Raw genomic sequence first — 13,475 nt, forward strand, 5'->3', positions numbered from 1 at the left:
TCTGAATTTTCAATTAGTATTTATTTTATTTTTGACGTTTCAATTTTATTTTAGTTTTTTTTTCAGAATGCTTTTGCTATTTTTCTTTCATTTACATTTTTCAGAAAAGTTTAGTTGTAGTTTTACAGTAGTTTGTTTTTGTTAGGGCCAGGTATAATGTCTTAGAAGTACAGCTACATTATGTATATAAAAGTGTTAGAGAACTGTATAGGAATGGTTATAATGTTTATGTTTATTATTTGCGCTACTTTAGCGTTCGATGTAAAGCAATTGCGGTATAAGGCCATCTTCTGGAAGGTCAAGTCTGTAAACTCAATTTCTGTGGTTCAAAACTCCTTTTTTCAGTCGCAATATTTTATAGCTAAAAATTAAATCAAAATGAATTTACGTTAATTTCTATTTTATTTTTATTAGTTTTTTGTAACCAGGTAATATTATTTCAGTTTAGCTTAATTTTTTCTTGAAGGATATTGTTTACTAAGTGTCAGTTTACTAACAATATTTTTCACTGGTTATTTGAGTTATTTACAGTTTTTACTGTAATAACCCTGCTTCAGTAAATATTATTCCAGTTTTTATTTGACTGCTATAGATACAAATTACATTATTTTAATGAAAGGTTAACATTTTTCGTGAACATTGTTGACATATTTAAATACTGCAATCTTTTTGAAAAACAGCAAAGGCTAGAGAAATATAAAAAAAACACAAATCTGTGGAGCATATCTTCTTCTTTCTCTTCTTTCCAACCCCAATAATCATCTCACGGCCCCCCACATAGATTAAAGGTTCCCCGACCCCCTTGGTTAGGAACCACTGCAATAAACTGCTGTACATAAAGCAGTTACAACTACTTTCAATACCAAAAGTACATTTAACTGATAATGCTTGTGTGCTTTTCCTATGAATACTTCCTCCACCACTAATGATTCACATGTCATAACTAAAAGGTTTATTTGGGGATGAATCTAAAGCTGTGTGATCGTGTCATCGTGTTAATCTCTTGGGTCACATTGACACAGTCGGCCAATGGCGTCACAACTACAAGGACATTTAACAAATCCTAGCACTTTTGTATCAAAAACCAGACGTGAGAGTTTAAATTGTTAGGATCACAGACAGGTTTTCTACTGATAATGAAGAAGAAAAGGAATAAAACAACCTTGTGCTGGTAAGTTTGAGCGATAACAATGGAACATTTTCATGATTGTAAAGTTTATTATTGTTTTTCACCGTCACAACCTGAAAATAAAAGTCAGGCTCAGGGTGACCACCCAGGTGGCAGTTTTGGTTTATTAAAGAATTTATACAGTACAGTGACTATTTACAAATATGTACAAAATGCATTGATATAAATGCACATTTTACGGATTAAATTCATCCAGACGTAAAAATATATAACTGACAGTGTTCCATACAACAAAATTAAACGTCTGTATTAAGGTATTTACATAACTCTACAAGTAACTAGGTTTCGCAATCTCCCCTGTTGTCAGTGCAAAAAACGTTTCTATATTGCTAAAGTAGGCGGAGATGAAGTCACGATGATCACAGTACCGATCGCAAACGAGCCAAGGTTTAGATTTTGCTCCCAGAAGAAAACTGCAGTCAAGAGAGGCCTGTGATAGACTACATAGAGAAACACTGTTTTCTAACTCACACTGAGCCTCAATAGAACTTTAATAGAACTATGACAGACAAAATGTCAGGAGCATATTTGAGGTAACAGCTTCAAAGTGTCATTTCACAGAGGTGTAGATGTGACAATAAGTGTTTAAAACAACTTTTGAAAGTTCAGATGTTTAAAAAAGTTAATAGAATAACAATAGTAAAGTACACTGAGCAGAAAAACAGCAACAAAGTTAAGACAAGTTCACTTTGCAGCTGCTTACTTCTGGCGGCAGTCTACAGTAAGGCACACTGTTACAGGACCCACAGTCACATACAGTGCAGTGAGCCACAGTGGTGAATGCTCGGTCAGTTAGATAATACATAAATAAACTGTACCCTATTGCAAAAAAACCTTAAGAAAGTCATCTTAACTGCTATTTTGCCTTCTTTTTGAGAAGTGCCTGCAGACCTCCATGAACTCAAAGAAGATGTTATTCTTCACAGTGGCCGCTATATGAAATTTAACTTGAAGTATTTTACACAATGGGACGTCAGTACCTTCAGAACTATTAAGGTAAATCCAGTCAGTCACACCTCTCAGTATGTGAGGCTCTCACTAGTATCCATCTCTTTGAATACAGAACACGCACCAAAGACCACAGCATTTACTTTTTTTGTGTAACAATAAAGTTACAGTTAGTATCATAAAAACAAAATGTTCTTAACATAAATATTTTACAGGATTCATACACATTTTTTTTTAAATAACAAATGTACTTTTACAGGTGTATAAATTAAAAAGTGCAGAAATGGACTTCAACGGTGGATTCTCTTCTCCGAGGTCAGTGTTTCTCCAGAGTTATTCTACAGAAAGAGAAAAGTGTGTTTTTACTTAAAAGCATGAACAGTATTGGAAAACGCTAACTTTTATTTCCTAACTTTTTTTCAACCTGGACCTTATTCTCTCATGTTTTTTTTTTTCTCAGTGACTAATGGGGACAACAATTTTGTTATTGTGTAATGTGACTTGTTGCTGGAAGACAACAGCGCATCGTAGCTTGGTGATATTTCAAAGATTATCACTGTCGTGGCTGAATATTCAGCTGATTTCGAAAATGTGGATGCGACACAAGATTCCAGAACGAGACTTCTCCGAGAGACTGATTTTCATTTTCTGTGCACGTAACGAGAGGGGACACGCCGTCCCTCACAAAGACATGAGAAAATAGGCTCCAGGTTGAAAAATACAGAAGTTACCCTTTAACGGTGATTGGGGAAACTGTATAGGGTAGCTTACCTTTTCGGAGTGTGTTTCGTGTTTGGCCTCCATGCATCCTTACATTTAACAAATGTGACCTCTTGTGTTAATTTCTGAGCTTCATGGTCTTTTACACAGAACACCATCCTGAAAAAGAAAATACAATCCATCTGCATGAGCACTTCATCCACTGAAATAGCTTCATTCATGGCAAGATTTTGTACTACTTCTACTGCTAGAAATTATGTGTTTTTTGTCACATCATGAGTATTATTTTGGTTCTACATCAGTATTTATCCCAATATAGCACTTCTTACTTTTGTTGGGTCTCGCCAGCTCGGATGCGGATCTTGTGAACCTCCATGTTGGCGCTGTCTGAGTCACCGGACCACCAAGAGGAAACCATCTTCAACATGTTGGAGGCTGACCAACCATTTGTCTCCTCCCATTTAAACTTCAACATCAGCAGATCTCCGATATCTTCCTCTGTCACCAGCAGGAATGAATGGGTCTTATTCGTCGCTATCTTCTCCTTTCTGTCACATAAAAACAGAGAGAAATGTTAGTGTTCTACTCGTAGTCAGTAGGGATGTTTTATTTAGCTTAGCCTCATAAATGCTGCACCATAAACCATGATGTAACCCCACATAGCGAGAGTCAATGCTGTCAAGTCTGCGCTTTATATGACGGTTTATAGTTTCTACTTCATGCTTTTTTCTTTTGACTACTGTGCGGCTGTTACAAAACAACTCGTAACCTACAAGATGCAAGTCACAGTGCTGTTATTCTCTTTTATGAAAGTTTTTAAATCACCCACTCACAGTTTAAGCTCCAGGTTTTCAGTCTCTCCTTTTGTTCCGTACAGTGAGACAGTGAGTGACGGCTCCATCTCTGAACGATTCACCTTACTGGAGAAGTGGATCTTCAGCTGAAAGTGGTAAACTGTAGAGCAAGAGAGCATTTGGAACATTTTAAACATGCATGAAGCTGCTCCAACTTAGATTTAGTTGTTTTAGAAAAAACTAAGCTGCAGATGATCAGACTTTTGCTGTCAAACCCACCTGGAACTGAAACACTATTGAGCTCAGAAATCTTTAATTCCTTTGGACGTTTAGAACTGAATTTTAAGGCCACCTAAGAGGGCACTGCTTTACATTTCACATACAGGAAACCCTATAGGGCATTTCATCATGTTTTCTCAAGTGAAAGTGCACCCTGGAGGGCACTTTTGCTGAAAGTTTATTCAAACATGGGACAACACCAATGAAAACAAACACCACTACTGATCAAGTCCACTGACCTCTGAAAGGCATGGAGGCTCGAGTCCTGGTGTACATCTGAACGTTGCGTGCCTTGCGGACCTTGCTGATGTCGTAGCCCACTGCGTTGCAGCGGCTTTTTCGGCAACTGAGACACATGCCGCGGTCAAACATGTCATTGCTGCCGCATCTGTAGGCCTTGGCTGCTTCCCGCTTGTTCAGTAGAGAGTCGATGAACAGGTGGACCGAGCGTTCGTGTTCACACTTCACTGCATCAGTAATAGCTGATGAGGAAATAGGGAACCATATTTAATTACACATACATAATTACGTAAATGTGTTACTTTTGCTTTACCTATCAACCTCCTCAGCCAAAAGGTCTGACATTCTATCTGACCTTTCCTCAGCCATGTTTGGAGCCCTCTGTTTATTTTCAGCCCATTGTATATAGGGTCAGAAACAACGTTAACTCCCAACACAGACTAATGACAGGCAGCTAGTAGCTTGCTTCTGGACAATGAACTCTATGTGTATCTACTAATATTCACAAAAATGTGCCTTATAACCTGTTTGCAGCCGATGCATCACTGTTGGTTATACTGGCTTTAAATACTTAGCAGCCGAGGCGTGGACTCCAGTTACATGACTTGGACTCAAGTCAGACTCGAGTTAAAAATTTGACGGCTTTAGACCCGACTTGACAAAATCAAAACAGACATTCAACTCGACTTGGACGTTAACACCATTGACTAATAAGTCACATGGACTTGATTCTAAAATACTCAAGACTAAAGATCAAAAAGTATGTTATTTACAAAGTGTGCCACAAATCCATGTATTCCCCTACATTACCTGAATCAATGAACGTTCAGGCTATTCATCCCAGCAAGTCAACACTTAATTCCCCAGTTTGTTTTCTTTATGATTAAGTTCAATCGCCCTTGTGTTAACAAACAATTATAAATCTTTAAATTGAATACTGTATGTTATTACTCTGTTTTTAAAATGGCACAGCATTTGGTGAAGAGCCCATTATGACTTGTTTAGGATTGTGACTCAGGACTTGCCTGCCTTAACTTGGGACTTGAGTGCAAAAACTTACTTACTTGCAAAATAATGACTGCTTCGCAGAAATGTTAAATAATGCATGATTATGTGAAGCCAAAATATCAATGAGGCTTTTTGCCTGTATAAAACAACATGTATGGTCATCCTGAGTGAGGCTGGGTGATTAAAAAACAAATATTATGACATTCGAAAAATGTTCTGCTGATATCACAATAACTGACTATTATGGGAAATTAAACAGAAACTTGTCTCACGTATTTCAGAAATCTTACAGGGAGAAGTCTACATCAGTAAGTACGTTTATGTCCACAAAAGTAACCCTAGATCAAAATACAATCATTTAGTTTTAAACTAAGTTCAAGTTCATGCTTTTACATTTTGCAGTTACATTAGAAGTCATTCTCACCGAATAACCCGAAGTTGGCGATCTTCTCCAGGGCCCCCCTGAGGTTGCAGCCTGGCTGGAAGCTGCCTCCGTTGGGGTAAATGTCAATGTGGCCGACAGGCTGCTGGATCCCGATGCTGAGACCCAGGGAGCCCCGCGTGAAGGTGTGGAGGACGTCCACAAAATGAGCGTCGTCAGGGGACAGACGCCTGTGGGCATGCTGTCCCTCAAAGTCAGGACCAGCTGGGTCCAGACCTGCAGACAGAGGCCGATGACAGTGAATTAACCAATCAACTCCCAATGAACTGATGGTTACCAAGTTAAACTGCAAGATGTATTATGAAATACATTGTTTGGGCTTGTTTTTTTTACCAGTTATTCTTCCAACTTTATTGGTTGCGTGGCTTCCAGCAAATCCTGCCACGTGAGCCCCGAGGCTGTAGCCAATCAGGTGGATGTTCTCTAGAGGCATGTTGGTGGTTTCCTAGTACATAAATGAATACTGTGTTTACTAGCTAGCAGACCTGAACAGTACTATTTTGCAATAAGGTATAAGACAGTGTCTACTTAAAAAGTTACTAATGGTCATATTATCTGTAAAAGTGTTTTGGCTTGTTGTAAAGAGTAACAGCTTTAATAACAACTCTCTGATCATTTAAAATACATTTGTTTTCTTGTTGGTGAGTGGAAAAACGAGTGACCATTTGTAATTTTTTTTTACTGTTACAGTTATCAACTCTATCCCACTGACCTCGATCCAGTCAATGAAGCGAGCGATCTCGTGTCCCACTTCTTTGGTGTTCTGAGCTGCGACCACATAGTGGTTCTGTGCCGAGGTGAGCCAGTCCACCACGATGACGTTGGCCGTCTGCTCTCTGTCGTACAGCGCTGAAACCAGCTTCGCCACCCAGCTTTCAAACATCCCACTCAACTGTTGAAAAGACAGTCGGAACATTAAACTTTCAATGCAACAACGCCATAGCTGCTAATAAAACTGGTATTAATTAAATGAAGTTCAGGGAGAATTAGCTTAAAGGTCATATTGTAAAATCAGAGCCACCTCTAGTCCACCTCCTCTTTACAGCATGTTCTTTGGCATTTACATGTTGTTGCTTGTCAAGAAAGTTGGTTCGGTGAATTTAAGACTCAATGGCAGTGGAATTTGGCGATATAATGACACATTCCGAGTCACAGGTGTTTTTGCGAAACCAAAGGAAAGTGAAGTGAACAAAGCCCTTGGGTGTTTTAAAGACCGGGAGGCAGGTCACAACAGGCTGAAGCATCTCCACTCACCGTCCATCCGTGGATTACCAGGAAGGTCTTGGAGGTGCTGTTGAAGGTGCAGGCTGCCAGGGAGTCGGGTTTGCCGGGAACGATGTAACACAGGTCATCATCGGGATGGGATGGTTTGCGGAGGGAGAATTTGGCGACAGTTTGATTGCTGTCATCTTTGTGTTCAAACAAGTCTTTCAGGGGGTCGAGGAAGTTATCTGAAAGAGAGGAAGGACGAGCAATTAGCTGTGTGAACAAATGTATTAGAAGAGAAGAGAATAAAACCCTCTGTCAAGCTGGTGTCAGATGTGTAAAGCAGATCTAAGAGTCTCCGAGATGGCTGACTAGCTAACGGAGAGAATGGCTCTAATAAGACCCGGCCCCTCAGTAAACGAGCCTCCCCCGTAAACAAGATCCATCCTAAGAGGTTACAGGGGATCACTTGGTCAGGCTGAGCTCCATGGTAACAACAGGGGAGTTTTCCCCAGCTTTGTTCCTGCCACCTCACCGACTCTAATCTGTGCAAGTTTCAGTGGTCCCGGCTCAGTCAGCTGACTCAACTCAACCAGGGGTTGTGCCGGTTTTCAGAGTGGGAGGGTGGGGAGGTGAATGCAGGAAGCATACTGACCATTACATTGAGAAAGTATTGCAGCAGTTTAGGGGACATATTGAAAACAAAAATGATGTAAAACTGCATTTGGATAACTGAAATTATGTTGAGACTATTCAGTAGCCTGAATGTTTTCACCACTTTGTTCCTCTCTGAAAGTGAAAAGCACCTTGTCTCTCACAGCCAAAAGTAATAAAGTTGGATATTCGCCAAAAAGCACAAAGACAACCATAGACACGTCATACATAGCCTACAAACAGTTGATTTTATTATCAGTCCAAACTACACACACCCAGCTCATACAAATTAATGCGGTAAATTAGACACAAATACCCTCCATATGCGCTCAAATCCCGCAGTTTTGAATCAAGTTTGAACTGGCAACTCACCAAAAATAGAATCGGTGAGCTCTTCTTCCAGAGACGTCACATACTGCACAGCTGCATTCAACACCAGAAAGTACAGAAACCGAACTCGCCACGCTTTCATCGCTTTTCCAGCTGCTTCCTTCTGGAGATTGAACAATGATTGAACAATGAATTCAATCAATCGGATCTCGCGGCGGAAGAGTTTATGTATTCCTTCTAAGAATAATTCACTACGTCCTGTTGCGCTCACAGCGCTGATATCTGAGCCACCTTGAACTGTCCGCGTCTTAAATAGCACCTCTGACAAGTCATTGGCTGCTCAGCCCCGGGCGGGGAATGGGAAAATATGCGTTTGGTAAATCATTACGAGAAGAATTAACAACGCTGGTTGGCAGGAACGGCTTATTAAAACCAGTAAAGTGTATTAATCATGTCTCTAACTTTATTCAATTTATGTTTCAATCACCAACATGGAATAAATGAGAAGGTAGGCTACTACTGCATGTTGGGCTTACTGCCTAATTGCTTTCTTGTTTGTTTAATTGATTAATTTATTGATTGAATAATTACTCCATTAGCTGCAGGAAAGGGTGAAAATTGTATTCATTCATCAAATGTTATACAAAAAGATAGAATGTGCTGCACAAAAAGATGATGAGACGGTTGCAAGAAATAAGACATTAAAAACAAAACAAAAAGTAACAACAAATGGAGGACATATTTTAAATGGTATATAAAGTATAGTAAACGTTTAGGTTGACACAGATGAGTTTCAAGTTTTCTTGCTTCGACTGTATCAGACAAAGTTCATAATAATAATAATAAACTTGATTTATATACCAATTTTCTTAACCCTAAATGCTTGACCACAAGGAAATAATTAAATAATAATGAAATACAACAAATACGGCTGTAATCACTGATGAACTTTCAGACCTCTGGTTTAATCTGTTGTCAGAATGTACAGTCGGTTTGTGTGTTGCAGGCTGCAGAAGCAGGTCATGAATGTTTCAGGAGAGTGTTGTGCACTGCAGCAGACAGACTAATAAAATAGCCTACTGTATGTCAGTGGTTACCTACATGGCTGTCTCTCCCTGACATTCCAGGATGCAAGCAGCTTGGCTGGACATAAGGGCCCCTTAAGGGCAATTTGGGGCCCCTTTTCACTGATCTGCTGTTGTCATGGCACCAAAGACATTAGAGAGAGAGAGAATACAAAGGAGACACAAACCTGCATCAAGCAGTATTATGTTTAGTGTGCTGAAAGCATGCAAGCATCAGGTTTTAACTCTCTGTTTCAAAAAATGCTGTCATTAACTAACCATCAAGGTTATTGAAAGATTAATTAACCGATTTTGCATTCGTCCTTCAAACTTTGACTCACGATAGACAGTAAATTCCATACATTATTTTTCCTTCACAACATGACAACTACATTAACCACAATGCAACTCGACCACCGGTGTGTTATGCTAGTAATGCTATTGTAGCCTCGAGCCTCTAGCCTCAAGCAGAGATGAGGAGACAACAGAAGCTCACTTCTTTCTGACTCCACAGCCCCAGATTTGTTTCTCATTCAAACTTCCGCCCCAACCGACACCTACTCAAGTGACATCACTTGAGTCAATTCATCACACTTAGTGCAGCTCCTGCTGGAGTCACAAAAGGTTTTATAACACCATACAAATACAATACTCACATACAAGACAGTTAAAGAGACTTTGATGTGTAAAAATCAGTGGAGTTCCCCTTTAATAACTTATTAAGTTGAATTAATGATTATTTCCAAGTTTTACGGGGTTTGAAAGAACATTCTGTTTATTAAGAATACATTCTTGTGGCATGTCAACTATTTGATGCTGAATATCCGAATAGATATCTAATATTTTGTAAATATTATTACTTACAACATATTATTAATGGACTGTATAATCATTAAAGTTACCGTCTTCGGGTTCCAGTACTCAGACTCCACTCCGCCGTGGTGACATGTTGGCAGAGTCGACTTGACCAATCGAAACATATACCTGGTATCAAGCATCAGCAACATTTGAATAGTGTGTGTTACAATTTGCAATCATTACAGCTTTGGCCATCACCTGGCAATCACCTACGTCTGTTATAGAAATTTCATAGTTTCCATTGAACTCTGACCTTTGACCTATTGCATGAAGCAGTTTACTCACTAACTGTAAAAATGTTGTTACATGCCACCTGGGGATTGTGTGCAAACGTTCGGGCAAGAGTACTTGGCTTCATTGCGGCTGATTTGTTGCCTAAAACTCTGGCTCGAGATGCCAAGATAAACTGGGCAGGAGGCCGATGAGGCGAGGGTTGTAAAGTTACAAGCTTGTTGCTTGTGAAGGTCAATTGAACAACAAAGTTCACAGACATGATAGCACTTGTTAACAAACCACTGACAGTGTAGCCAATTTTTAGTTAACAGTGTGATACCAGCATAATAAAACCTAATATTTCTCCCAAATGAATTGTCTTTAATTATTTTGGATGAAAGGACATTGGATATACATGCACACCGTGCTAGTGCTGTGAAAGGTGCAACATTTGAAATTAGAGCATTTCTATTGCTTCCACAAAGCTCCCAACATGGCAATGGCTGAGCCGGCAGCTTGCAGCTAACAGTGCTAACAGTGCTAACAGTACAAATAACGGCAAAAGGGCTGACAGAGCTAACAGTGTTAACCTGAGGGGCAACCATCTGTTTACTTTCATCCAGTCAAGCAGGTGTGCAGCATCTGAAGCCTCTTGTGAATGTACTAAAATAAGCTACATGCAAGGACAAGTCTTAACACAATAATCATTATTTTAACTAACCTGCAGCTATTTGCAAAAAACTTTATTTATTTGAAAAACAAATCATGAAAACTGCAAAATACCGGCGAATTGAGAGCTGCTGTGCTACAAGAGTCATATACACGCAAACTCCCACAGCAGACCAGCTGGCTTCATGAGCTGTTTCTCTTCCATGAACATAACATTTTCCTCGAAAAGCAGTGACTGCATTTGTATTTCTCCTCACCTCTGTTGGGGGAAAGACTCAGTTGTGATGACAAGGAGTTGATGAAGAGCCGAGTGAATCGAATGCCAGACCTCCACAGCAGAGAGTCGCTGGTGCCAGCAGAGTGGGAGAGCGGACACACAGCAACTCCTCCACAAAGTTTACCGGCAATTTGTTATTCCAAGACTTATTTCCTAAGCTGATTTCTAGGTATAGCACATGATCACATGTTGTACAAATACTGATACAAAGTCTGATGATTCTTGTCGGACAAGACAAACACAAACAAAAACTTTTGTGAATCAGTAGAGGGCCATGCCGCAGGTTTGTGCAGGCTACTGAACAGGTTTTAAAAGTCACCTTTGTGGCTTCAACAACACCCGTCCACTAACAACACAAAGTCACGACGGAGTGTTTCCACTGTGTATCTGTTTTGTTTTCGTTGTGAAAGATGTAACCAATTTACTCAACTTTGACACTGTTGTTTTAATGGCAATATGATTTTTACTCCTTTTGGAATTAGTATAATATCTGATAAGCTTTGAATACTTTCAGATACTGAAGTTTTAGACTTTACTCCAGCTCATTCTCAGCCTAGACTCTCAATTGTAGCTGCGAATACAATTTAACTTCTTTCACTTACAGTTTATAACTGTTTCTCAACGCCTTTCCTGCCTTTCAGCAGTCTTGTGGGAATCTCTTTCAGAGGAACTAATCCACAAACCTGAGGAATCAGAGATGCAACTTCTTCTTACTCCTGTTGGTCGGTTCAGTGTTACGTAATATGTTTTGATTTTCTAGCAAAGCTGGCTTAGTGATCACATCCAACTATAATCCTGTGCTATTAAAACATGTTGGATGTGGGCTTCACGTGGCTTCAGATGTTGGCTGATCGACAATGACCTCTGTGTTTGACGAGCACAACCGTTAACTCAGACGTAAGCCATGTGGGAGAGGTAGCTCGGCTCTACAGTTCCAATCTTATTTAAAACACACTGTGGCACTGCAGAGCAATGTTCTGTTGAGCGGCTTCCCTTTATTGTCGGTTTAAAAGTACACAGCCCTTTGGTCAACTGTGCTTGTTTTTAAATGTGCTGTACAAATAGAGTTTGACTTAACTTGAGTACACAGTGTGTACAGAGGCAGCGTAGAGCGGCACATCAGCAGACGTGTCTAACTGCTGTTGAAGTTACTATGCAGTGTGTGAAAAGGATGCAATCAGGCACAATACAAAATGTAGGGCACTGATGTTTGGTCTCAGAGTGCAATACACAGCTGTTGTAGTTATAGTTCAGAACGCAGCAGCTCGGCTTCTCACTGGTTTTAACAGACGACATCACATCACCCCAGTCCTGGCTTCTCTTCACTGGCTCCCTGTTCGTTTTAGAATTGATTTTTTAAAGATTTTACTGATTATTTTGAAGCACGTATGGGTCTGCCCCCAAAATAGAGGAAATGTCGACCCCCTATATAAGCCAGCTCGCAGCCTTCTGTTCCAAAGTCGAGGCTGAAAACTAAAGGTGACCGCGCTTTTGCCATCAGGGCCCCTCGACTTTGGAACAAACTGCCTGAGGAGATAAGACTCGCTGAATCAGTAATCTCTTTTAAATCACTTCTTAAAACACATTTTTACAGACTGGCATTTATGTGATGTTGTTGCTTTACTGCTTCATTTTTATTTGTTGATTTTGCTAAATTATTTTACTAAATTATTTTGTTTTATTTTATTTATTTCTTAGTATATTTTTATCGCATCAACAGTTTTTTTCCTATTCATTTATTGTACTGTGTTATCTGGGTTTAACTCTTACTTTAGCAGCTGTGCTTTGTTGGGCCTCACTGTTGAGCTTTCTGTTGTTATTATTACCTTGCTTTTGCTGCTTTGTCTGTCAAAGCACTTTGTAAACTCTGTTTTTAAAGGTGCTATATAAATAAAGTTATTATTATTATTATTATACGCTTTAGGTCGCAAAACACACTTGGTCAACAGCTGTATTGATTTAAATATACCGGATGTGTTTCATCAGACACGGACAACTGAAAAACGGGGCCCCGTTTGGAGAGCCACATGTAATTTTCCAACCACAGTTAGTGACAGCTGTTAAAAAAACATAGTGTTACAATGCTATGGTAGAATAATCTCAAAGTATAGTTGAGGTAATTCGTTTTTGGATTCGATATCTCAAAATCTGCCACCAACACCAAATCATTACCAAAGTCATTGAGATTCCTCCCTTCAGGACGAGGGATGTGTGTAGCAAATTAAAAAGCAGTCCATCCAATAGTCCGAAAATATTTCACACTGGAACCAACTGACATTGTCAGCCCTAACATCATGACGGTGGTTTTAATTTAGATTACAAAGAAAGAGGAGCATGACATGTGACCAAAGCATTTTAAAATAACAGTCTTTAGAAATGTAGAAACTTTGGATGTGAATGAAAATGTGTCTGATCACAATAAAAAGCTCCACAGGGTACTTTTTAAACTACTAGTACTTGTGCTATTCAGTGTGTTTTGTTTGAAATACTGCATATACAAGACTCTTCAGTTGTTTAAAAGTTTATAAAACTCTCTTTACAGGTGCTAGAATCACGTCTGATGCAAATAAGCTCAAACTCATAG

At 39.4% G+C, this 13,475-nt stretch overlaps 1 protein-coding gene across 1 annotated transcript; it reads right to left on the reverse strand.

Annotated features, from left to right (window-relative positions):
- Positions 1–1,261: 1,261 nt before the first annotated feature.
- lpl2a (lipoprotein lipase 2 a) lies at positions 1,262–8,071 on the reverse strand. Its single transcript, XM_031864160.1, has 10 exons — positions 7,853–8,071; positions 6,875–7,071; positions 6,333–6,512; positions 5,954–6,065; positions 5,603–5,836; positions 4,170–4,412; positions 3,691–3,811; positions 3,187–3,405; positions 2,909–3,016; positions 1,262–2,475 (listed from the first exon to the last, which is right to left on the reverse strand). Exons 1-10 carry the CDS (start codon positions 7,950–7,952, stop codon positions 2,454–2,456), a joined length of 1,536 nt encoding a protein of 511 aa, XP_031720020.1. The 5' UTR covers positions 7,953–8,071; the 3' UTR covers positions 1,262–2,453.
- Positions 8,072–13,475: the final 5,404 nt, after the last annotated feature.

The sequence above is a fragment of the Anarrhichthys ocellatus genome, unplaced genomic scaffold (assembly GCF_004355925.1).
Source record: "Anarrhichthys ocellatus isolate YVR2014 unplaced genomic scaffold, GSC_Weel_1.0 scaffold30, whole genome shotgun sequence".
Lineage (NCBI taxonomy): Eukaryota > Metazoa > Chordata > Actinopteri > Perciformes > Anarhichadidae > Anarrhichthys > Anarrhichthys ocellatus.